This window comes from Diorhabda carinulata, chromosome 9, assembly GCF_026250575.1.
Source record: "Diorhabda carinulata isolate Delta chromosome 9, icDioCari1.1, whole genome shotgun sequence".
Classification (NCBI taxonomy): domain Eukaryota; kingdom Metazoa; phylum Arthropoda; class Insecta; order Coleoptera; family Chrysomelidae; genus Diorhabda; species Diorhabda carinulata.
The window spans coordinates 9,177,429-9,205,387 of record NC_079468.1 but is presented as its reverse complement, the minus strand read 5'-3'; the positions used below and the strand labels follow the sequence as shown (position 1 = coordinate 9,205,387).

General features: G+C 31.9%; 1 protein-coding gene and 1 long non-coding RNA gene across 3 annotated transcripts; one reads left to right on the top strand and one right to left on the bottom strand.

Moving 5' to 3' along the window:
* On the top strand, positions 1-26,460 carry LOC130898039 (uncharacterized). Of its 2 annotated transcripts, XR_009059824.1 has the most exons (6): positions 1-129; positions 628-919; positions 2,806-3,012; positions 17,263-17,394; positions 23,286-23,397; positions 24,610-25,775. XR_009059824.1 is itself a non-coding variant. In XM_057807073.1 (5 exons), the coding sequence occupies exons 1-5, from the start codon at positions 11,509-11,511 to the stop codon at positions 26,010-26,012; spliced, it is 759 nt and encodes a 252-aa protein (XP_057663056.1). In that variant the 3' UTR covers positions 26,013-26,460. The 2 variants fall into 2 exon arrangements, 1 of the variants encoding a protein (XP_057663056.1); XM_057807073.1 differs by lacking the exons at positions 1-129; positions 628-919; positions 2,806-3,012 and adding exons at positions 11,509-11,841; positions 25,894-26,460 and having other exon boundaries at positions 24,610-24,672.
* On the bottom strand, positions 11,580-16,621 carry LOC130898040 (uncharacterized). The gene is made up of 3 exons (XR_009059825.1): positions 13,049-16,621; positions 12,740-12,960; positions 11,580-11,821 (listed from the first exon to the last, which is right to left on the bottom strand). It is a non-coding gene; the product is annotated as an uncharacterized LOC130898040 (long non-coding RNA).
* Positions 26,461-27,959: the final 1,499 nt, after the last annotated feature.

The following is a 27,959-nucleotide window of genomic DNA, read 5'->3' as shown; positions in this document are numbered from 1 at the left end:
ATTATGAATTTCAAAGTTCCGACAGTTTTAATCATTTTTTAATTGTTTTATTTTATCGTGTATATGTTACGTGTTACTGTGTATTCTGATGGATTTTAATTAAAAATGTCCTATTATATGATTATCCAGGTATGTATGATTGTCTCTCTTTAAAATATTATTTCTAACGCATACGAAAAACACAAAATGGCTTATGATTCTGGTAATTTATTTTTTAATTTTTGGGTAGTACAGTATAGCAAAAATTACAGGAAACTATATGTGATTATCTCATTAAAGCTCCACAATTTTTCATGACCATGGCTTATAAATTATTACCTTGTGCACCGTTTTCACTTGTTATTGCAGGGTTAGAATAGGACAGGCTATGATGTTCTTGTAAGACTTTCCAGCTTTGGTTTGAGTTAGTTTTGGTCAAAAAGTTGTAGACAGAACCGTATTTACGACACTTTTTTAATTTATTATTTATATCTATTTTTTTTGTTCATATCCCAATGCCAAAAAACAAAAGGTGTCACGTCTGATTGAAATTGTCTGCAAAATTATTGTTTTGATGCCAGTTGCGTATTAAATAGACAAATGAATGCCAAACCAAGCAAGCTAATCTCTGAATTCTGTCCTTTCTAGGTGTCACAATTGCCTATTATGGAGATAAGAAATTTTTTTAGTAAAAAACCCCGTCTTCAAAACGAAGAACAGGTTCATGCTTCAACAAGAGAAGAAGCTGAAATTCCCAGTGAGGATAACCTCCTATTAGTAAAAACACTTCTAGTACTAATGCTGGATTTCCGGACGATATTGCTCAAATTGAGGAGCCAATTAAACAAGTTTCTTTGAACCGGTATCCAAGAGGAGGAAAAAACAGAGCTTTTGTCGCCGATTGGTTTTAACTATACAAATTTACATACAAAAGATTTAGGTGAGTCACTAATTAAACATTAAACATACCTTATGTTTATTGCGAAATTTAATAAAATGCACTGACTTTAGGTATAAAAATTCCTTGCAAAAAAAACAACTGTCGTGAAACGATACTTAATAGACTTCGAAGACACAAACCAGAATCTACTGGAAATACTGTATAAACAACGGAAGGCCTTCAAAGACACGTATGAGCTGTATGCATCAGCTGCAACATTCGGATGCAGTACCGCTGTCTGCGAGTCAACATTTTCTACATTGACTGCTATCAACAAGCCTCTAAGAATGTCAATGACTCAGGAGAGTAAGGCAGGTTTGGTTCTTCTTGCTTTTGAAAGAAAAAGAACGGAGAACCTAGATATTGACGAAGGCCTTAGAAACTTTAATAGTATGGCAAATCGAAGACTGCAATTATATTGATACCTCTTTTCTTATTTAGATAGAAATTTCCTAAGTTCCATGTTTAGTTTTATTTTTTATGTTTTTAGAGTGTATGTTATTGTGAAATATTTGTCATATTTTCCTGCAATGTCTTGGTTTTTATGCTTGTTGTGTTTATCTAGATGTTTTTTAAATTAAAAAAAAAATATTAGAGTTTTTGTCTTTTACGAATATCTTTTTATTACCTTTTTTGATAGAGGGCGGTATAATTAAATAGAGGGATTTAGGTCAATTTCGAAAACCTTGTGCTCTACATCAAATTTCTGAGGCCCTACTTCAAATTTCATTCTAGCTACGGCCCTGTCGCATCCACGCAAGAAGTAATTAGCGATAAGATTATAAATAGTTAATAGTTTTGTTAATTTCTTCAAATATTTAAAAATATTCTGGGTATTACATGCTAAGTATTTGTTCTAGATTGTGATCAAAGTTGTTGTTGAAATTTTGAGCTCTTATTCATTAACTGTTTGACTGTTTTGTGTGTTGCACAAATTATATTTGGGAGCTTCAACGTGGATTAATTGACTGCGATTAGGGTTTCACTTCTGGTTTCATATCGTGTAGTTGCGATTGGGATATTTGTAACTCAATTGGACACAATTTTGAGCTTTTGAATGACGTAGTGGTTTTATATTGATGTAAACTACCTAGTTCACTAATTAGTGCTTGTCGCTCGTTGACTTTAGTCCGTTGGGCGTATGGGATAAAATTGTGCAACTATATAGATTGAGATGGGATAGTTTGCAATTATGAGGGCCTTAGGATATTTATTGTTCTTATTTGAATGAGCTCTTACAGAATAGTGCATATTTCTCCAGTGAAAACGCTGCTTGCTCCTGGTTACTTGAATTGTCGTGTGCTGTTTTATATGTTTACTGCTGCACCTACCCGTTGAAGGTTTTAGATGCATCTGTATAAGCGAGGTAAAATTGTCTAGAGTATTTAGAATTTTCATTTTGCATGTTAAGACTTTTAGAGTTTAGCGAGAATGTTGTTGGATACACTTCAACAACCAAGCCAAAGCTGGCAACATCGCAAAGTTTTAGTTTCTTCATATTGTTTCAACATAGGTGAGGTACGCGGAAAAAGTGTAATCTCCTCTAACTTCTTCAAAAAAAGTTGATTAAAGTGATGAAAAATAAAAATACAGTCCACAATACAGACAACTTCTTTATGTGCTTAGTAAAAACCTCTACATACATCATTTCCACCGTGTGTAAAGTGCTAACGGTATTTCCTATGCTATCGTAATATTAGTGTCTTAATCTGTGATATACATGATTCTCCGCGATAAAAGGTAAAGCTTCAATAAAGACAAAAATACTTAACCTTAAAAAACGTTGGACACGTCATATATATAATACTCCTATATGCACAGTTGGTATGGGGAAAAACGTCCCTACGCTACGGTGCTGACAATATTCATTTTCTCTCTTGTTCCAGACACTTAATCTATACTGGAGAATGTGCAGAATCGAGCTGGAGCCTCGAAGGATACAGCTTCCACTTATAGAAACTGTCCATATAGTAGTACATAATACATATATGGGTCATGTTTTTTGGTTGTATTCCAATTTGGATAGAAAATGGCGTCTCTCGTCAATGAAACGCCACCTAACAACAAGCGTAAGGTGCTGAAGAGAAATCAAGGTAAGATCTGTCCAAATTCTTGCAACTTTCAAAATCACCGCTGGATATCACTAGCGTGCACATTTTCTTCACTTTAGATAAAAAAACAAATCCATTATGACAGCAAAGAAGGATAGAGAAGATATTCCCAAATTAAAAATTAAATTAAAATTGTGCACCAGCACTAACAATGGGATCAAGAGATACATGGAAACACATGAGCAAGATACCATCAATGATCTTTTAAATGAAGAATTCCAACTAAGGAAACAGATGTTAGTTGATAACCAAAAGGTGTTTGATCAATATCATATAGATTCATTATGTTTGAGCCCAAATGAAGAAGAAAACTTTGTAGTTAATGAGTTCAAAAACATCTCTTGTGAACTACTTTCAAAAACTAATGTTATTTTAGACAAAGCCTAAGATCAATTACAGCGTTCAAATAATATTTTCATGAGCCAAGCACAAATTAATTCAAATTCAGAAATCCTACAACCCATACAAATTGAACCCTTCGCAGATAAAATTGAATGAATAAACCTGATATATATAACCTGAATAGATAACTTGAATAAATTTAAATCATTTATTGGAATTGAAAAACAGTAATTTGTCTAAAGTGAAAAATTTTTTTCATCTAAGGCCATATAAGGGTTACAGCTTTGGCCTTAATAGACGATTTACCTATAATTGTCGTCTCTTAGGACAAGGCACTGGAAATTCTTTATAGAATATACAATAATCAAACTTGGCTCATAAATTTTTATATTTATTCTATCAAAGGCTTAATCAAATAATAGCCGAAAAAGAGGAAAGACTGGAAAATGTAGAAAGAGAAATGAGGCGCAACAATTCATAATTCAAGGAATCGAAGATGGGGAAATTGAAAGTGAACAAAAAATAAAAGAAAAGATCCAATTCATAATGGGAAAAATACTAGCTTTAAACATAAGACAGAACATAAAATTACGTGGATGTTACGAGGTAGTACCAAGGGAAACCAAATAGATCACGTATTAATATCATAAAGGAGATCAAAAATGATACAAGATGTAAGATCATACAGAGGAACAGGTGTTGAGACTGATCATCACTTAGTAATAATCAAAATTAAATTAAGAATGGTAAATATAGTGAACAAGGCGATAAAAAGCAGAAAATCGAATGTGCAGAAACTGAAAACGAGGGAGGAAGAATACGAAAAAGAAATAGAAAAGTGCGAAGAAAAAGATACTATTGATGAGCAAAGGGAAGAGATTAAGATAAGTGTTATAAATGCAACGCAGAAAGTCATTGGTACAAAAGATATTAGAAAAAATAACGATTAGTTTGACACAGAATTTACAATAAAAATTAAAGAGAAAAAAGAAACTAGGTTGAAATGGCAAAGAACTATAAACCAAGAGGATTATAATATAGATAGAAAAATAAGAAAAGAGAGCACCAAGTAATTAAAGACAAAGAGAATAAAATGACTAAATGATAGTATGGACAGTTTAGAAAATAACAAAATAATGTAAAATTATATCAACATATAAAGAAACAAAATACAAAACGAAATACAACTAATATTAATGAAAGGGAATGGAGTCAGTATTTCAAAGAATTATTTACGGAAGAAGACAGTGAATGCGAAGAAGATGATATAAGTGACAATGGTACCATATTAGAGAATAAAGAAAAGCCGACGGAAGCAGGATGTAATGACATCATAGACAAATTAAACCACAATAAAACAGGAGGACCAGACGAAATAGTGAATGAACTAATAAAATATGGAGGAGATAAACTAAGGTACAAGATATTCAAGATCATAGAAAGAGTAAGGGAAACAGAAGCAATGCCAATAGAGTGGTCTACTGGATTGATTATACCAATACTGAAGGGAGTAAAACCCAACATATGTAGTAATTATAGAGTTATTAGTTTGCTTAACACCGTATACAAAATACTAACAACATTAATAAATGATAGACTGAAAAAGGTAGTGGAATCAGAAATAGGGGAATACCAAACAGGTTTTAGGTACACTACAGTAGATGCCATAATACTATAAAGCAAGTGGTCGAAAAAAGCTATGAGCACGACATTAATATGCAAATGCTATTCATCGACTTCAAAACAAGCATTCGACAGTCTGAAAAGTAGGACGATTATAAAGGACATGGAAAAACTCCAAGTACCCCAAAAGTTGATACGATTGGTGAAAATCACTATGCTAAATTCTAGGGCAAGGGTAATAACAAAAAACGGACCAACTGAGGAATTATATATTACTATATATTATATATATATATATATATATATATATATATATATATATATATATATATATATATATATATATATATATATATTATAGAAATAAATGCTGGGGTAAGACAGGGTGACGGACTATCAGCGGTATTGTTTAACATTGCAGTTAATAAGAGAATGTAATATCAATGAAAGTATCATTAACAAATCAATACAAGTAATAGTATATGCTGATGATTTGACACTAATAGCAAGAGACCGAAAGAGTCTAGAGAACACATTAAAGAAAATTGTGAGAGAGGCAGGAAAAAGAGGATTGAAAATAAATCAGCAACAAAAATGACACAGAAAACGAGACAAAACAAAGAATTCATGCGGAATATACGGCATATAATAAGTACAAAACTATAATGCAGAGCAAAAGAATGAGCAGTGCAACCAAATTGAGAGTCTGCAAGACTGCGAAAAGACCAGTAGTTACATACGCTGCTGAAACAATGAGGCTAAGAAATTTAGACAAAGAACAACTAAGGACATATAAGAAGAGAATAATTAAGAAAATTCATGGACTAGTAAAAGCTGGAAAATGAGGATATAGTAAATACAATTACAGCAAAAAGAATACAATGGTACGGGCACATTAAAAGAATGAAAAAAGGCAGGGCACAAGGAAAATCACAGAATGGAGACCGAGCGAAAAAAGATTGCCTGGCAGACCAAAAATTAGATGGGAAGATCAGATTGTGCAAGACATGGAAAATCTGGGAGTACCTACGTGACTGGAAGAAACAGATGCAGGACAGAGAACAATAGTCGAAGCTGCGAAAATATGTGATAAACTGTAATTAAATAGGGTAAAATGTGGGTTGACCACCTACAAAAATACAGGGTCAAAAAAGCTCAATTTTGAGCGGCTACAATTCTCAATAGAATGTATAGTCTCTATATTCTATTTTGGACTTGCCAAGTATCTTAGATAGTCTCATAAATATACTAAACGATTTTTAAGAGGCACGTGCTACTGCACTTGAGGCTGTCAATCAGCTAGAAGTAGAATCTTTTAAAGAAAAATAATATGTCCATATGACAAGCGCTAATCATAGGCAAACTATCACAGAAAAGGAAACAAAATAAATTTTAGTCCCTGTCTACAATCGAAAGGATAAAATGTTTAGGTTCAATATAACTTACATTGCACAATATACTTAAATAATCATGAAGGCAAATGTAAATTGGATTCTAAGTGTGTTAAATGTGGAAAAAATCATAACAGATTTCTTCATCTGGATAATAACGAAAATATAAGAGTCAAAAATTTGGATTTAAAGTACAATTTTGTTTCTGAGCACTTTAAAAGAGGTTTTCTGAATTTAATATATATTGAAAGTAACAAACAACACGCTGATTTGATTACTAAAAGATTATCTTTCGATAATTTTAATAAGTTTAATAAGTTTGGATAAGTTTAGATATAAAAACATTTTAAGTTAAATAAAAGATGAAAAAGACTCCATAGTCTAATTATTTCCACGAAAAAAAAACAGTCTGGTAATTTTTTGAATGCTTATGCATTATGAGCTGGCTCAGGAAGTCATACTTTTTTCATTACAAAAAATTTTATAGAAAGGCTGAAAGTTTCATCTTTTAACTATAATTTAAATATTTTCTGAGTCACAGAGTCTTCATTCAAACAAACAAACAAACTTAGAATTATCTGCACAAGAAAACAATTATAGCCTAACTACAAAATTTACACTTGAGGACAAAATCACAAGCAAACATTAGTTTGGGTCCAGCAAAAATAATTAATATCAAAAATGTGAAAGTGGTAATTTTTCTACTCACTTCATGGCGCATCATCTTGTCATAAATGAAGATAAAATCTCCAGGGCATAGCAATATATTATGGGGAGAAAGTACAGCTTCAAACAGTTACTTACGATCTGAAAAGCTCAACCTTTCTTGCTACCAGGTGCTTATTAGACATTGCAAACATAAGAAAATATCATTCAGCAGCAAGAGCTTTACAAAATTCCACATACATTGATGACATTCTTGGAGAAGAAGATTCCTCGCAAGATATCCTTGAATTAAAATCTCAATTAATTGATTTGTTAAAATTAGTCTCCTTTGAGTTAAATAAATGGGCTTTGAATAATGAACTTGTCTTAAAAGACAAATGAACAACAAATAGATGAAATTGGCATAAATAAAAATAATAGCTCAATAAAAACCTTATGTGTGTCCTATGATACAAAAAATGATTGCTTCAAAATATATTCTACAAATGAAATTGGAAGTGAAAATAATCAATGTGAAACGAAAAGAAAAATTTTAAGTTATATTTGCAAATATAACTTTACGATCCTATGGGCTTTGAGGGACCTCTACTAGTAAGGGCAAAGACTATTATGCAAAAGTTATGGGCCAGAAAGTTAGGTTGGGATGACTTGATGACTTAATGCAATTATGGGACTAATTTCAAAGTAGTCTAAATAGCACGTCCACATTAAAAATTGAACGGCATCTGCATTTTTCCACTACACTAAAAATAGAATTGGTAGGGTACTGTGATGCATCTATCATCGCTTATGATTGTGACCTATATGCCAGAACGGCATGTAAGCATAAAGCTTATTCAAACATTTTATGTTCCAAGTCAAGAATTCGCTTATAATAAAGACATAACACTGCCTCTTTAGAATTGAATGGTGCTCTATTATTGGCAAATGTAGCAAATTAAAACAGACCCAAATGTGTTAAATCCTTATGTTTGCCAACAGAATAAATAAAATTTATTTAGAGTTAAGTACCTAAGAAATTTCATTGGGCATATTGCACTTCTAAATCAAATTCTGCAGATATGCTTAGTCTCACGAATTCCATACAAAAGTAACCTGGTTTCATAGATGAGAGCATCTTCAAAAATCAGAATTTTCTCACAATGTAAGTTCCCCTATTATCCGATATTTAGTGGTCTCTGGGAATCAGTAGTTAAAAGCACCAAACATCACTTTAAGAGAGTAATTTAAAACTCAACCTTAACCTATAAACAATTTAATAGCGTAATAATTTAAATCGAAGGAATACTTAATTGACATAATAGACTTAAGTTACCTCACACCAAGTCATTTTTTGACTAGAGAACCTATATCCAGAAATAAATCATACCGAAACCCCCAACAATAGATTAAAATTCTTGCCAACATATGTAAAAACCAAACAGTCATTTTGGAAAAGGTAGCAAAACGACTGTTTAACGTTGCTACAAAATCGATCAAAATATCACAAGAGTAAACCTAAGTTAAGAGAAGGTATGGTAGTAATTTTAAAGGAAGACAATACACCCCCTCTCAAATGACAGATTCACAAAAATAATTCCCGGCAAAGATGCTGAGTGGTTGAGATAAAAACACAATTAGGGACATACTTACGATCGGTTACAACGCTTGCTGTACTGCCCATCTAGTGAACTAATGTGAAAATTATATAAATTGATGTAAATATTAGCTTTAATATAAAAAAAGACTTCTAGTAAAGAAGTGAAACAGCGATAACTGTGAATAAAAACAGTGATCTTGTGAAACTTTTGTGTAAAAACGTATCAAAGTTCTTCTACTGGTGTATTCTCTTGTAAAAACTGTAAATACATATATACCTAGGTAATATTAGTTATAACTTTTTTTCATACTAAAAAATACAAATACTTACCTTGTTAAACCTACTCAGTATGAAACAAGTCTTCGCATAAAAAACATGCCAAAATAAACAATTTACCATTGCAGAAATATGCAATAATTATAATTCAATATTTGCTTGCAAGAGCGCGCTTAGAAAAAAAGAGAAAAACATTGTTTTCATAAATTCTTATTTGAATACTATATATAAAGTAAAAAAGGTTTAAAAATTATTGGACTTAGTGATTTTAAAGGAAAATTCTTTTAAAAAACAATGTTTCCAAATAAAAAAAGATTCAAGGGAAAATTGCCTTTCCCTGCCTTCCAACATGTTGGATACACACAACAACCATGCCAAAGCTGGCAACATAACAAAGTTTCAGTTTCTTCTTCTTGTTTCAACATGGGTGAGGTTCGCGGAAAAAGTGTAATCTCCTCAAATTTCTTATAAAAATTTGTTGATTCAAGAGACAAAAAATAAGGATTTAGTCCAAATAAAAGACAATTTCTTTATGTAGTACAAACCTCAGCTAATGTGACTGGCCTTACACAAAAGGGCGGGTCTATTTTGTTGTTCAAATTTACATAAACAAATGTGGGTTCCACTTTGTCTTGTAAAATATACCAACTTTGTTTATTCTTGGTATAAACTAGAGTTTAATTCATGGTTTAAGCCTTAGATTAATTTCCACTTTTACCCTAAGTTGTAAAATTGCGACTTGAGATGCAATTTTATTCATGTTACTCTAAATCAGTACAGGCTACACATTTGAGATGTAAGGACTAAGAAAAAATCAATTTTTCGTATTAGAACAAAGTTCTATTTTGATTTTATCCATATTTTGATACTCATGATGAAGGTGATCTATTGTATACTTTTGTCTTAAAACTTTATTCGAAAAATGCATACTTTTCAAGTTATTAATTTTTTTTTAAATTTGACCCTTGCTGACCCTATTTTTTTACGAGAATATCCTTAAAGATATGAAAATGGTTTCTATTTGGTTGATTTTAACAAGATCACAAGTATGTGAATCTATTTTGAAACATTTTTCATTTTATACAGGGTGTTTATAAAAAGTGTTCAAAGTTTAACTTCATAAATATGAAATTTCTTCATTTTTTAAAGTAGGACCACCCGGTTTCTACTATTTTAATGCATTCAGGGGTAAAAAATAAGGCAAATTTATGTATTCTTTCCTATACCTAAAGCTTATCGTTATCCAGATATTAAATGTTTTTAGTAAATTTTTAGAGATGCAGGTGTAATCCAACTTTTAGTCGTTTCCGAGATATTTGAGGTTTTAAATTATTATTGTATTTTTTGACAAGTTCTAATTTTTTATGTTAACTTTTAGTAGGCTTCGTAATAAATGACACTTATTAACTGTCATTAATCATTTGTTGATACTTTCGAAAATCATTTAAATGGCTCGTTCTCAATTTAATAACGAAGATTATGTAAATTTGCTTTTAATACATGGTGAATGTGACAAAATTGTTACAAGAGCATGTACTTTATTTGCTGCTAGATATCCAGATAGACCACGACCAAACTCGCATATTGTTAAAAGAATCAACAATTTGAAGCGAAAGTTATTCGAATTAAATCAGTTATTGATCTGTATCTTCATATCTAAAAATTTACAGAGTACATTTAACAACTGTATAACGGTAAGGTTTATGTATAGGAAAGTATACGTGAATTTGCCTTACCTCCAAATGCATTAAAATAGAAGAAACCGGGTGGTCCTACTTTAAAAAATGGAGAAATTCTATATTTATTCTTTGAACACTTTTTATAAACACCCTGTATAAGATGAAAAATGTTTCAAAATAGATTCAGATACTTGTGACCTTGTTAAAAGCAACCAAACAGAAACCATTTTCATATCTTTAAGGGTATTCTCGTAAAAAAATAGGGTCAGCAACAGTCAAATTTGAAAAAAAAATTAATAACTTGAAAAGTATACATTTTTTGAATGAAGTTTTTAGATAAAAGTATACTAAAATGTTACATAGATTTCAAAAATGTATCAATATTCAGGTTATTCTATTTAAAATAACAAAAATACAGTCGACTTCCGGTAGAAAATATTTTATTTAAAAACCCAAACGTAGAAATTTTCATGATTTTACTATAAGTATTTTGCCATATACAGATAATTTTAATTGGTCGTGGGACACCCTGTATATTTATTTTCTAGATGTTCTTGATTTTAGTTTCTTCTGTTTCAATAATTTTTAAAAGATAGGGTGAATATTGACGTTTCGACTTAACTTCAGTCTTTATCAAAATATTTTTTATTTATATATTGACGTTGGCAAGAAACACCTTCACCAATTTAAGTACGTTACGTATGCGTCGGCATCGGTATGAACTTCTAGTTCAGTTTAATGGCGAAGCATATTTATTTCTACAGTTCAATTTTAAAAAAAAAGTATGGTAGGCATGTCTAGTGACGTATCGTTACTAATTTTACAATTATAAAACGTGACGTTAAGGCTGCTAACATCCACGAAATCTTGGCAGAGAGTAACATTGATCAGTTATTGTGAAGCCCTCGAAAACGTTTTTCATATGTTTTCATTTAATTTAACTAAGAATTATGTACATACGCCTGTGTTTTGGTTAGAAAAAAAACAACTAAATATGTGCAAAATATATATATTTGTTGTTCTATCATTCGTGTTACATAAATGTGTTGTAGTTGGAAATGTTAATAGGACAGGGTATTTTAATCTGGAAGTGTCTGTTGGACAAACATTAGTGATCGCTTGTAAAAGCAGTGATTTGAATCACACATTTGAATACTGGATTTTAGATAATAATGTTATTATTGGACCTTCTAATCAAAATTTTGACAACGACACTTTCATTTTAGATGCCATATCTGGAAATTTAACAATAAAGGTTAGTGAAAATATCAAACTTTTAATATAAATAATATGGATTCTAAATCATTAACTGGATTCTAATTAAAAATATCACCAAATAAATTAAATTCGCCTCAAAGTGAAATCAATCCCAAGTTTGATCAGGATTTGAGGTATCTCAGTACCTCAAAATTGTATCGCGAAGTAATGAAGAAAAAAATGTGATAAAGATCATCCAAACGAAACTTTCTTATTATAAGAATATATTGATTCATATAAATGAATTTTTCTTGAATTTCGTCAGCAATGGAAATTCTTATAACTTTTTGAATAAATGATCTTTTTTGAGTCTGAATTGATAAAGTATTTTCAAGAGAACAATTATTGACATTTCGTTCCATTTTCTCATTTTTCAAAGATTAGTGAATTTTCATAATTAATTATATTGTTACAAACTCACCCACTGACACTGACAAGTTTGGCGGATGCGAGGGTATTTTGTAAGGTCTGCTGGTTAACAAAGGCAATTTCTTTGTATTGTTTTTATAACGTGTTACCATCATATTGTGGACATTTTATAGAGACAATTTCTAAGAAGGCTTTTTACGATTTTTACGGCAAATTGAATATTCCCAGAAAATCGAACATTATGGAAAATAAAATAGTGTAAGTAAACGAGTTTCTAACAGCCGGAGAGTAAATAAATTAGTGTGTTAAGTATTAGTACTTAGTATAGTGTATTGAGTGTTAGTTTTTTTGTAGTTTCATGAAATATTAATGTAGTTTCAATTTTTATCACAATGAAGACGTTTTAATCTATTTTGACAAATATATTTATAAATTTCTCATTTACAGAAATAATGTTACAATGATTTAGAAAGTCCTTGTACGAATGGTATAGAAAAGTGTTTTACATTTCGATGTTTAAAACTTACTTTGTTTGTTAATTGATTATAATATTTGTATATCATTCTTTCCATTTTTCGGGATAACAACATTCGTGGGCATATTATTCAGAAAATGAACAAAAAAATCGTAAAAATGACTTTCTTCTTCATTGTGACCACGTGTCACAGCCTATTAAAAAAGTTCCTGTCTATCCACATTTACCTCACTCACCACAATTGGCACCATGCTACGTTTGGATCTCTTGTAACTGAAAAAAGGTTGAATAGATAACATTTTGATACAATTCTTGATATTGAGGAGGCCAGGAAGGCTTCCAGGAGACCAATTTTTGTTACCTTTTTACTATGTTCCTAATGCAATAAATTACCATATTTTATCACACCCCAAGTATGTTCTATTACCACACTATTGACAATTGTCCTTTTTTTACTCACTTACTTCAAAGAAAAAAAATTTAACTCTATCCACTTGTCATTTCATGGGACAAAGCACTTTTAGGATAATATTTACGTAGCTTTTCTTCGGTGTGTTATATTGTTTTTCATTGGAAAACATAGTGTTAAATGAGCACTACACTAATTTGATGACATAAACAAATATTACATTATGTTACTAGGAGTAGAAAGCTATCATTTTTGTTGAGACCAGATACCCAGATATAATGGGTTTTCTGCTCCGAGTGACATATACTATTTTTTCTTCAAGCCTCGGTGTAAATTGAAATTCTTCTTCTTTTCACAATTTACTTTTCAAAACTGACAAACATCAAATTGAATAAAAATTGGCTACTTGGTTACAACGCTCATAATAAGACGTTGCTATCGTTTCTCATTATTTTGTTACTAATACAATAATGAGCGTTCATTATTTTACCTATTTTAAGAATAGGTTATTTCTACGATCTCTGTTGCCAAAAATAATATAGATATTATTTACACTTGAAGAAAAATATTATTTTCTCGTATTAAACACTAGAATAATCGCAAAATTTTCTAATTCTATTATTTTTGTATGTTATAAATGAGAAAATTTTATGATTTTATTTTCGAATTTTATTCCATTTTATATTTCCATTTCCATTTTATATTTATCCAATTATCCTTCACTCCTAATTTGCCATCGAACATATGCGTATAACAATGATATTTAAAATTGTTATGGCATTGCGACATAATTATGAATTGATTGAACTGAACCAATATGTATTGTGATCTATATTTTTTTGCTTATGTTATATATAAATATTTACGGAGTTTTTTAAATAGATGTATTAGGACACATGCATACGTCAATATTTATTTTCACTCGTACGTTATGTGTTTCGGTTCGAAATAACAAGGCCAAACCTTTTCCGAACTTGGCGTTATTGTTTTAAATAGAACAATCTTAATTACTCATATACTATAATAAAAATGCACATCACTTACACTATGACGTGGCGTTTCGCACAAATAAGTTTAAAATGGAATTAAAAAATGAATTCTTATTAAAAGAAATATTGAAACTTCACTCCACACCATTTCTGGACCCCTGTGAAGCTGATCGGTAACTCACAAGTATTATGGGTATAGGTGTTCGTCGAAATCTTGATTTGATGTTTGCTGACCATTATTATTCGAACATGGGTCTTTGAGGCGTCAAAGAAAGGTGCTTTGACTTTGGAATTATGGTGGATGAAGACACATTTTCCATCCACTCATTAATAGGGTTCTGTCATTGTTTAACAATTAATTATTTTCTACAGATTGTTTTTCTTACATGAGCATCAAATTATGAGATAGTGTAACTATATTATGAGATCATCCATCTTCCACAAAGAATGATATATAGAGTGTTGTGAACTCTCCTGCCAATTGCAAACTAGAGACTTTATGTCCATCTAACTTTTTAACCTTTATCTGATTCCTCCTAAGAATTTAATGCTCATTGAATATAACGTTGTTTACAGCAAACAACGAAAAACCATTCAACTTTATAAAACCGGAATAAAGTCTGTTAACTTTTGATGTGGAACATATATGTTTTGATTACCCATCAACTAGGAATATAAGTATTAAAAAAAATTGTACTGAAGGCAGCTTACCTTGTGAAACAACTATTTTTGCATCCATTGTATGGCTATTAAATAATCCAGATTTAACGAAGTTGAACACGTTCTTTATGATCGTTTCTGAAGGAAAACTGCACAGCCCTTCTGATATTGAGCAGCTTTCTAGATCCTTTTTGCTATATGGATAATTCTCCGTTTTCTTCATATTATACCCGGTTCTTGTTCCTCCGTGCGGTTCTGTTCTTAGTGTCTGCTTTCCATCGTTTTATTTGCATTCAGATTTTCTGTACTTATAACCACTTTGATCTGGGCTGATCTGGGACTTCCTGCTTTTCTTCTTCCCACTGTTGTAGCACTATATTTTCGCCTATTCTTTACAAATACATAGCAATTACATGATTGATACGCTGTCTGTAATCATTTGCTAAAATTTTGTTTGTTCTTAATATTGTTCTGATCATTTTCCTTTCCTCTATATTTTTCTTCATCTATTTCAGTTTCCTGTCATATTTCATAATTTTTATTATTATTTATTCTCAATTTGATTTCTTCTCCCTTTGTTGTCAATTCTATTATGTTTCTCTTTTCTGTAATTCGAATCATGTCGCAACTATATATACAGGGTGGTTCATTAAGAATGTCAAATCTCTGAACTGTAGATTCTAGACCTCAAAATATGATGATTCTGCTCAACATGCCTTATGCAAATATTGCTGGTTTCCGAGATCGGTTCATAGTTTAAATTTAAATTTTGAGTTTCGCAATAATTTTTTGTTTTCACAATTTCTCTTTGAAAACTGGCAATTTAATTTTTTTGGCATGAGGAATCATAATTTGCACTCTATTTTAACATTGCTAATAGAGGGCGCTAGTTACACTTGTTTGTGTTAATTAAATCAAAGTAAACTTTTTGGGCTAAACTTACAACTAAAATAATAAAAAAATATTAAAAAGCGTTGAACTCTACAAAAAAATTACTCTTCTTTGATTCGTGTAACTCAATCCGTTATCGAGTTATTTGCTTCTAAAAAGTTCAATAAATTTTAATTTTTTCATAAAAAAATTTTATTATTCCTTAAATATGTAACAATAACAAATTTTTAAACAAAAATAAAAAACTTCAAATCAAATGCTCAAAATGCCCAATAAATTCTGAACATGAGTGTAATGATATGGATGCAACTTTTCCCTCTCCAGTATTCTAAAAATAGATGATTGGCTTATACCTGTTTGCAGACTTAATCGGCGAGTACTGATATCTGGATTCTCTGTAACATAAGTTAAAATTTCATCTTCTTCATCAGCAGTGATTTTTTTGTAGCACCGTGCTCAGTTTTAGAGCGTAAAGACCCCGTTTCACCTAAGCGGTTGTCAAGATTTCGGTACAGTTTGTAATTGGGTTCGATTGTGAATATCTTCGAGCCGCAGTTGGACCACTATAATTTGACTGATCAAACACACAAATCATATCGCGCATTTCATTATTGGAAAAATCGTTATGCCTAGGCATTATTTGATAAATAACTATTACACCTGCTAATTACTAAATTGTTAATAAATGGTATATTATGGTATTACTTATTCTTATTATTATCCAATTGTTGCTTCTACACAAACTGTCTAAAAGTGACACAAGCCTACTTCAAAAAAAACGAAAAATTAAGCTCTACACAAACTGTCTAAGAGCGACACAAGCCTACTTGGAAAGAAAACGAAAAATTAAACCACGGCTTAATTCACGAATGTGATTTTGATATTAAGAGATCTTTACGAAAGCGGATCATAAAGTATATTGAAGTAAATGGTGGAAATTTTGAGCATTTGCTTTGAAGTTTTTTATTTTTGTTTACAAATTTGTTATTGTTACATATTTAAGGAATAATAAAATTTTTTTATTATTGAGTTTCACGAATCAAAGAAGAGTAACTTTTTTTGTAGAATTTAACGCTTTTTAATATTTTTTTATTATTTTAGTTGTAAGTTCAGCCCAAACAAAGTTTACTTTGATTTAATTAACACAAACAAGTGTAACTAGCGCCATCTATCAGCGATGGTAAATTAGAGTACAAATTATGATTCCTCATGCCAAAAAACGTGAAATTGCCAATTTTCAAAGAGAAATTGTAAAAAATTATTGCGAAAATCAAAATTTAAAGTTAAACTTTGAACCCCGTATCTCAGAAACTAGCAATATTTGCATGAGGCATGTTGAGCACAATCATCACATTTTGAGGTCTAGAATCTACAGTTCAGAGATTGGACATTCTTAATGAATCACCTTGTATAGTTATTTACGGAATATTGTCAACATATAAAGAATTTGGGAATAATTTCATTGTAATTCACACAATCAGGGAGATAGACATTTATAGTTGAGATTTTTCATCTGGTACATATGGCGAAATTATTTTAAGAAATGTGTTTTTGGTTTTGTTTAAAATATTTTTATTCATACCATCAGTTTTCAATCAAAAGTACTTAATATTATTCATTTTTCAGTCTATTTCAAAAGAATTAGATGGTATATATGCTTGCGTATCGAAAAATATTATTGGAAATGAAAGAAGAGTGGAAAGAACTAGAATAATAGTTGAACAAGATTGGGAAGAAGTCTACGAACATGACTCCAATGTAAGTATTTATATGTGAGACGCATGTTGCAAGAGATGCAAATGCTCCGTACAGACTCTCATGACACAATCATATGGTACATTTTTTGTGTGTCCACTTTGATGTATGTCTAGCAGTTTCTTCATAGGAGAGCTGCAGTAAGATAAGTGACACTAACATAAATGATGTATAACTAAGAGGACTCACAGTGGCTTAGCTCATCATGTTCCCTTCAGACGAAACATGATGTTTTGAGTTATGAGAAACATCCGTCTCTTAGACGGATATGGGAAATTAGCTTCTTTTTTGTGAACTCACCCAATATTTCAAGGCATTTATTTACTCCATCTAATTTTTTTTTTGTTAATTGACACATACGATAGTTCAAAGGTAAAGAATAAATACGTTACATTGGTGTCAGGAGTGGGATATTAAAAATAAATAAATAGTGGCGATTAAGTGATCTAAAAGTAATGGAACTAAAAACCGAACTGGAGAAAAACGTTCGGTAAGAAGAGCGAAATTGTAGAAAGGCTTAAATTGGCCTGGTAAGTAACGGCTTAGATCCAGAAATCTATCTATTCAAATACGAGTCATCTACCTTGATATCGTCAATTTTAGCTAATATGGACGAGAAGATTTCAAATCCGAAGAAAGATATTTCGGATAATATTGATAAGATTGATAAGAAGAGGTACTGAAGAAGTTAAATAATAGTCCATCGGGAGGTCATCTGGGAGTGAGGTAAACAATCCATCGAGGTTTTTTTGGATAAACAACTCCAACGATGTAAAGGACTGGTGTAAGAAACGTACGACTTGCGCTATGAGTAATAGAACACATCGTAAGAGAAATGCAATGAATATCGCTGGACCATTTCCGACAACAGACAGTGGTGGTAAAAACATCCTAGTTCTGATGGAGTATTATACAAAATCGGTGGAAAATTACGCGATTCCGAATCAAGAAGCAACAACTGTTGCGGAAGTATTGGTGAAAGAATTTATCAGCCGATATTGTGTGCTCTTGGAAGTCTACAGCGATCAAGGAAGAAACTTCGAGAGCCATGTGTTCCAGGAAATGTGATCAGCTGGGAATGAAGAATATCTGGTCGGTCGCATTGTATCCACAATCATATAGAATTGTTGAGAGAATGAACAGAACCATTGGCAGATATCTGCCCAAAGTGTTTTCTAGCCTAAACAAAGAGATTGGGATTAGTATTTATCCCTATTGCATTGGCTAATCTACCAACTATTAATGAGTCCACCGATGAGACACCTGTTTGGATGTGAAATGAAGCTTCTTTGTGACCTACAATTTAACTGTAGACTGGATAAGACGTAGCGTGAGAATATTATGTGATCCAATTGAAAAGAAGAATGGACGATATACATTATACACGAACTGATTCACTCACATCTTCAAGCTGTCAGCGAGAGAATGAAAAACCGATACTATACGGAAGCTACAGACGGTGGTATTAAAGAGCGAGATAAAGTATGGCTACACAACTCGACGGGGAGGAGGGAATTTTTTACAAAATTTCAAAAATCCTGGCAAGGTCCATACTTAATCAAGAAAAGGATCAATGATGTCATCTATAGCATAAGCAAGATTCCCAATGGCAAACTGAAAATAGTCCATCAAAATCGATTAGCGCCTTTACAAGGAGACCACGATATAGAGGAAGAAGAGAACCAGTTGCGAGAAGAACCTGATCCTGCCTTCAGAGAATTTATGAGTGCGTACGGAGGTACCGGCAAAACTAGGTATGGAGTCACTACAGAACAACAACAAGATTTGCTCACTCTTTCAAAAATTTATCGCTGGCTTGCAATATCCCTGCCTGTATCAAGAACGCACGAGGATTAGCAACCGTTTTTCGGAAGAAATTTGGTCAATTAGAAAAACTTGATGATCAGATCTCAGCCTCCGGCAAGACGCTGAAAATTAAACATGATTCACGGAACATCTTTTACCTGGCAGTCAAAAATGAATTTTAAAGATCAATCTACCTACCGTAATGTGTGGGAATCGATTCAAAGTCTCCGCGACCATGTGTTGCCGACGTGAAGAAACTGGCTATTACCAAGATAGCAAGTAACCAGTTGGATTGGCGAGTCGTCAGGAAAATGGGAGAGGTGATATTTCAGGATACTGGGATGCTCATATTAATTTTCGGGTATCCACCCCATCATCAGTACTTGGTGAAGATGGTACCCTTTATTCCTTTATGATCAGAAAGTGCAGGGATGGGTCCAGTTGCCGATTTAAACATCCAGTCTCGGCTATCTATGAGTTCCAGGAGGAACTTCCATCTAAGGAGGGGTAATGTTACGAACAAGCCCGTGAAATGGGTCCTTAAGCCAGACCCTTACAGCTTCAATGGAATTTTTAAATTCGGCGAATTCGCTGCACTTTTCATCTGTTTTTTATAAATGACGGGCGCGCCTTTAATGAACTTCTTATAGTAGAAGGTGGTTTATTACAGTATTCCTAATTCTAAGAAAATCTATTTATTTATTTATTGTGCTTCTTTTTGTTCTAGAACTTTCTAGAATTCTATTTGTGGTATATAAATAAGTTTATGTAAGGCAGTTAGATAGTTTTGAATAAATAGTCGTAGGGAAAATAACGAATTAGTGAAAGTTATCGCAGAAATTGTTTAAGTGATAGTAATTATTATAAGCTAAGTGTATTGTATAGTGTGTAAATGAATTGAAAACGTAAGAGACAATGCTCATAGGAAGAGTGTAAATAAATACTAAAAACGTTACAATATGTTAGTAGGAACACCCGTCTGATACAAAATCGGCATAGTTCTCACTTGTTTAAGGTCTGGTGAACATCCTGTATTGGAGAAGTGTAGGTTTGGACTGAGACACTCAACTCTACTCCTTCACTTACTCTCGAAATCTAGTACCAAATCTGACAAACGAAGGTTCCGTTTGAAGGGTTAAATACAATATTTCATGTTCCTCATACCATATATGTACATTTATTATATAAAATGTCATACCTCATAATTTTGTGCCAATTTTATTTATATCTAATATAGTTCTCATGATAGTTAGCCTAATCGAATCTTTAAGCAAGAGAGAGTAATAGAATGAATAATTGTAAAGATTTGATATGTATTGCCATCAGTTCTAAAGAATACACAATTACAAATCAATGAGACATTCGGCTTATAAGCATATGGGTAAAATTGTCTGTTTCAGCAATCTGATATTTTCTCTTCATGATAAGAAATTTTTGATGATCAAATCCATAGATAATTTTTTTAATAATTTAGGACCTAATAAATTTGCGAAAAGTGTGAATTGTACAAATTGTACATTGTTTTTGTCATTTTCTAAATGCGGCTTCACATAAATTGCGCAGAATATGCATATGAGGGATCTTGCTCGTTATTTGACATGAGGTAAACTCTTGCCATCGCATCATGACTGTCACTAATTAAAACTAATTCTTTTACTATCTTCTATATACTTTATCTACTGTTGATATGCCTACTGTTAGACCAATATCTTCATAGGCGGAAATAAATCCTTCAGATGGGGCCGCGATAATACTGCAGCTAAATAGAGACATTACGGTATAAACGCATGAACAAAGAAGAAGAAGAATCAGTTATCACAGATACAATACAGATCCGAGCTGCAGAATCTATATAATGGATAAAAAAACTGCGATACATAACCTCCACCTGTATCAAGCTCCTATGAATACATGGAAGAAAATCGTAGGATTCGATCTAGTGGAAGAGCTATGCTTCAAAGCTAGTGAAGTCAGGAGTAATCTCGAAATCTGCTGTCGAAGGTTAGGAAGATGGCAATCACGGGAACTTCAAAAGGGCAATTAGGGCCAAGAAGAATTCTTAGTACTAATTACAATAGTAAGGACATATTTTCGTGCACCCTAATCGCATATTAATTTCATCTATACCATTACAGGTGACCAATGAAATCACTTCTTTTAGAGAGGTTCCCAGTTTGGTTCTTTGTTTTCTTCTAATAAATTTTCTCAACTATTGTAACAGAATAAACCAATGTAAATCGTCAATTGTAACTATTTTCAAAACTATTCCTTCTAACACTCGAACAATGTTGCTATCCTATTGGCGACTGAATTGTACAGTTACGTTTTGTTCAAAAAAAACTTTCTACTTTTTACGTACTAAACGTCAAAAACAAAAACTGGTAGTTTGCAGTTGCACAAGGTGATTTAATAATTATAAATCAAAATGACTTCTCTAAGTCAAAGTGAGAAGCTAAATTTGGCAGAATATATGGAATTATTTCTCTAAAGGTGGATTTTCCAATTTAAAAACTCCATCACGGGAGCTGATGACTAAGTTCCTAATCTAATGTTTAACTTATCTATTGAATATTTTGTTCGCTCTTCAATAAAATCAAAAGTTGTTAATATAAACCCCGATGCATCCATCTTGTTCTTCTTTTTTCTATAATAGGTCTAACGCCTGCTCCTTCTTCGATATCTTTTCGTGGCCTACCCCTACTGCGTGTTCTAATTGGAGATTTATTCCTTTCTACCATTCTGTCGTCGGTCATTCGTGTATGTTCAAAAAAATAAACTTGATTTATTTCTTCCATTTTAATATATTTTGTAGTGAAGTCACTGCAGATATTTCTATTCAATTTGAGGGATCTTACCCACCAACACCGTACCAAATGTTGATTTGTCTATATTTCTCCACACATTCTATACAGTAAATAAATTATTCAAAATCGTCCATGACCGTTCAAATAATATCTTCATATAAATGCACTTTTGAGGTTATGTTTACTATCGAACTAGCATTATGCTCGTGTTCATTCTGTGCCAATTTAAATTTCGAACGTCTAGAGCGTGCCAAGCTCGCGTTCATTCGCTAACAAAGCAGTGGTTCACAGAGAGAAATCCATTAACCTGGCGATTATGCTTCAAAGCTACCAAATAAATTGACTTTTCGTAGACTTGGAGCGGAAAACAAAATGAACGCAAGCATGTAGCTCTCTAGACGTTCATAAAGGTCAAAGATAGTTCAACTTATTGAGAAACTGTGATAACGCACACAATGATCGCGCTTATACGCTGGACACTTTTTTGACTAACCCCTCATACAAGACGGTTCTCCTTACCTCTACCCTCCATATCTCTTTAAAAGGCTGACAAAACTGGTGATTAACTTCCTGATTCAATCGACAATCAGGCTTTCTTATTGAATGTTTTGTTGTTCAAAAGTTCAAAAGTTTGATCATATAAACCACGATTCATCCTTCTATGTTTAAAAAATTGGTCTAGATCTATTTCGTTTATTTTAATATGTTGTAGTAAAGTAACTGTAGATATTTCTAATCAAATTGAGGTGTATCACCCATCAACGCCGCGCCGTGTCAAATGACGCTTACTATATATTTCTCTACACGTTTCATACAGTAAAATAAGTTTATATTACTTTATGAATAATTCAAAACCATCCATGACCGCTTAAAAATCTATGTCACCTTTACATACATGCACTTTTAAGGTTATGTTGCGTTCATTCTGCGCAGCTTTAAATTCGGGGTGCGTTTTTGTCATTTATGAACGTCATTGCGTTCATTCAGTCTATCCTATTAGTCTATACCAGCGTCTTAAATGACCCATTCAAATGCACTCATCGCAACTAATCCATGAATATATGAATACAATGCTTTCTTATCCATTATTGCAAATGATCTGTTGTCAAACTGACAGATTCCTTAACAATTATTTTGCATTATCTGAGCAAATATGTCAATTTGAGTGACTTAAAAATGATTTTGAATACTTTAAATAGAACTGCTGCTAATCATTGTTATTCTTAGTAGATAATGTTAATTCCATCTATTATTTGGAGTAATCGTACTTTATTTATTCTTCAGATAAATTTGATAAGAGTACTTATCATAGCTGCTACGTTAGTTATTGTAGGAATAGGAGGTTACATAGTTTTCAGGATGTGGAGGGAAAGATACTACTATCCCAGCTATTTAGGTAAGTTCAACTACAAGTAATTATTACGAAGTTTCCACAAGATTCATTACAAATCACAAAACGACTTTAATCCACCTTCAAAACAGGATTTATAGTCCAAAGCTGCTCATAGCCGATATTGCTATAGCAGGTTACTTTTAATAAGAAGTTAAGCATCCGTATATTACGACACAACATTTTCCAGTGCGTTATAATAGATTTTCCCAAATATTTCTGGTCTTGATCAACTTATTATAATAAAAAGGTTTTTTACGAGAGAAGCATCTCTTAAAACAAATTTTTTCAAATTTTTGTCAAATTATTTTAGAACTTATTGTTGCCTAAATGGTTTTGAAAAGTATCTATTTTTATTTTAAATATTGTAAGTTTCCAGTGATTCTTTTAGAATTGAGAAAAATGGTCATTATTATATACTCTGGGTGGGTCTGCTATTTCGATTATAAAAATTTGTTGTGCAATGCATCACTATTCGTTTTTTTTTTTTGGTCAAAGATAATGTAAAATCCGCGGAAATTTGTCGAAAATAAGAATTGGGAATAGGCGTAGGAAAATAATCCATGAATACCTCGGTTACCGCATAATTTCAGACAGATAGGTGCCAAGACTTCTGACTTTTCAGCAGAAATTTACACGTTGAGAAGTTTGCACGTGTCTCCTGCATAAGTTTAGAGAGGGGGAAGATATTTTATTCACCACAGACGAGACTTGATGCACCATTATATTCCGGAGAGGGAACGCATGTCTATGGAGTGGAAGATGAAAGACGAAGGCGCGCCAGGTAAAGCAAATGTCAGCGGGTGAGGTGTTGTCTTCAGATCAAAACAATGCGTAGTTCAATTTTGCTGTAAGCCAACGCCACAACGATCCATTGAAAAAGACATTTGGCAAAAGTGCGAAGAATTACGTGACAAGCCTATAGATTTTTACGAAAAATCCATCCGAAACTTCCGACGAGATGGCAAAAGTGTATAGAGTGTGACGAAGTTTATCTAGAAAAACTGTAAAATAATTCGCCACTGTAACTTTATAATAAAATTTTTTATAGCAAAATTCCGGTTTATATTTGAACCACCATCACACATATAAAGTAATAAAATTCATCATAGTATGATAATAATTAACCTTAATCTCTAGTCTCGAGTGTAAATTATATCATAATGAAAAATAAAAGTCATAGCAGTTTGTGAATAACTTATTAAATATTTATTCTAGGTCATGAAGATGAGGGAGGAAGTACAGAAGAAATTTATAGATCACCAACTACATCTGGAATAGGTAGGTCTAGAAGCCCCAGAAGAATAATTTTAGAAAGAAGCACGTTGCATCCTATAGATAATGATACAATCACTACAGATTTTAAAAGTATTCTAGAAAGAGCAAACAGCTAGAAGTATATATGCTTTCAGTAGTACTTAAGGAAAGTAGATTCACAATTTGGAATATCTACCGCTTTTACTCAAAAAATATTCAATAATGATAAATATTTGAGTTAATTAAAAATTAATTTCAATTTAAATTGATTGATGAGAGTAATGATGATATTATTTTCAATTATACAATTATAGATAATAGTCTAAGATCCCACCGTTTGATCTTGCAGGTATCTGTTTTTCATAAAATTAATTTTAAAGGAATCATGAGGATGTATGGATTGGATTAAGGATAGGTTGCCTTGTAAAAATTAGCCGAAATTACCTGTAATTAATTTTAATGTCATTAATATCCTTATATGACTTGCAGCTATATGTTTTTTCAGTCAATCTTACAGCATTTGAAAGAAAATGTTGTCACAAATCAAAATAAAAATGGTTGCCAGCTCTCAGTCGGCCGCAACATTAGGGTTGCCAGGTGTAAACAGGTATATTATTGTTAATTAACTCCATTCACCAGCTTTTTTTTTAATTTTTATGCAAAATTAAAGTTTTATATACATTGAACATGAAAATCCATGGTTGCCAGATGCACAATGGCTGCAAACAGAGGTTGCCATGATTTTTGTGAACGACTCTCGCTCCAGGTAAGTGCAAGAGAGAAGATGCACGCAATGCTACGGCGGCCTGAGAGCTGGCAACCATTTTTATTTTGATTGGTGACATCATTTTCTTTCAAATGCTATAAGATTGACTGAAAAAACATATAGCTGCAAGTCATATTAGTATATTAATGACAATAAAATTAATTACAGGTAATTGCGGCTAAGTTTTACAAGGCAACCAATCCTTAATCCATTCCATACATCCTCAAGATGCCTTTAAAATTAATTTCATCAAAAAAACAGATACCTGCAAAATGAAGTGTGGGGATCTTAGACTATAAACCCAAATACACAATTATTATATCATATGTTATAATTTAATAAAAGAATATTTTGGTTATTATTTTCAATTATCTCTTCCTTATAACGTTCAAGATTTCAGGTAATGTATATTAGGGGTATCTTTTTATAAAGCTTCCAGTAATTGAATGAGAAATTAAACAAATATTTAATTTTTTAAGGAGTTGACGTGGAGAATCTTAATTCTATTCCATGGCATGGGAGCACCATGTTGATGGTTAGGTTTCAGAAAATCAGAAATTTTGTTGACTCTTCTTCCAATACAATTATTATAGAGTAGCTGGTACGGTTCAAATCCTTCAATAATAAGAATAAATCTTTTCTACGGGATGTGATTTTATTTACTATTTCTAAAAAAAGAAACTCAATCAACTCTTAACTTGCATGAAAGTAGTTTTAAATATGAGACCTAATTACGCTATGTCATAAATTCACCTTCATTTTGTTTTAAATAGTTATAAAATCTGTTTTGACCTTCTAAATTCACAGAAAAAGTACAATGGGAATTAATTAGCAAGCTGCTATAAAATGTTTTTTATTCGTCGATATAAACATGGACTCTGCAATCATATGAAGATACATATTGCCTGTCAAGAAATAATGGAGCAATAAATTGAAAATTTGTCATATTTCAACTTACCTACCATACTGCGTATAGGTGAATAAATAGCCTCTTATTATCAGTTGTTTTCCCATATATACACACAATTACTGGAAATGGTTAATTTGTTCTTAAAAGAATATTTGTTTGTAATAATAACAGAAGGTTAAACTCGGAAAAGCAATTTTACAATGTTTCCAAAATATGGTCATGTGCCATCTGTCGCTTCTAGATCAATTGGAACCAACAAGGTGTTGATACTTTTATAATAAAACTGAAATTTAGTATAAGATTCAATGAAATATTTTATCTACGACCACAATTAAAATTAAGTTTATAGGAACTCATATGAATACGAGAAATTACATATTATACATACGTCTAGAAGCGTACGAAAAAAAAAGCCGTGAGAAGCAGAGCTCCATCACGAAAGTCGAATTTTTCGTCGAATGAAGAATTTAACTAATACACAAACAAATCTTTCCATAAAATGAATTTCTTGGAAATGATATCAATTCTCAATCTTATTTCTTTATATGGAAAATTTGCTATTCCTCAATAACTTTTCATTTCACAAGTTAACTCTCTCTCTCTCGAATGAAAATTCATAATTTCAATAGACTCAGTGGTCTCGAACCCTCTTGTTCAATTCCAATTGACAACAAAGAAAAAATTTTCGTAATGACAAGAAATGTCGAAAATGGGAAATAAAAAAAAATCACCGTAGCAACGATCATACTCGTATTATTCATTAAATAGGAGGCGGTCCAGTTAAACAATTACAACGATCAAAATGATTTCGGGCGTTTTGTGCTAGAAGAACTGAAGAAGAAAACTTTGAACTTGAGAAAGACAATTCTTCAACATCACCCCTACTTGCATGCGAAGTTCGAACCCTCTAGTTAAACTTTTTCTATATAACAAAAATGACCATAAAATGGAGAGGGGTGGAGATGGAAAGTTTCGACCTTAGACAGGAAATCATCTCGTAACTAATTGAACCTACATGTGAAATTTCATTTATCAGTCGCTTTTCGTTTGACCTGCAGAGGTGAGCAAAGGTCAAAAACCACTTTTTTTGCACTGCGACCCCTCGAAATATTCATTTGTTTTTAACCAAACTCTAATAACATCAATCCGCCGCCAAAAAAGCCATGTATGCTAATTTTGAACCAAATCGGATCCATAGCAATTACTCGAGAGACGAAAATAAGAATTGTAGCTTAAACACACACACACACACACACACACACACACACACATATATATATGTATATATAAACTACAGACATTCGAAAAACCATCATAATCGTGTTCAGGAGGTCTCAAAACATGGGAAAAATGATGTGCTCCCCATTTTTCTTCTACCGTAATAGTCTATAGAAAGAAAAATCGAAGAAAAATTAGACTAACAATGCATTTTAAATGGACACCCTATAGAGTGCATTTTGTAGAATATTTTTCAAACTTTGATTGATAAAACTTTAATTGTTAAGCTAAATAAACATGGAAGGAAAATCTGAAGGCACTCCTACTGAAATTGCAGAAATTGCGTGCAAGTAACTCAAAACCTGCTACCATAAATTTAAATGTTAATTTCTTCAAAATAAGTTTCTTCCTCGTCAA

What these genes read in the sequence shown, in the direction of transcription:
- LOC130898039 (XM_057807073.1), top strand. Translation starts at nt 11,509, where the DNA reads ATGTTTTCATTTAATTTAACTAAGAATTATGTACATACGCCTGTGTTT. An exon ending in TCTACGAACATGACTCCAAT is followed by an intron (nt 17,395 to 23,285) that starts GTAAGTATTTAT and finishes TTTATTCTTCAG; the next exon opens with ATAAATTTGATAAGAGTACT. An exon ending in ACCAACTACATCTGGAATAG is followed by an intron (nt 24,673 to 25,893) that starts GTAGGTCTAGAA and finishes TAATTTTTTAAG; the next exon opens with GAGTTGACGTGGAGAATCTT.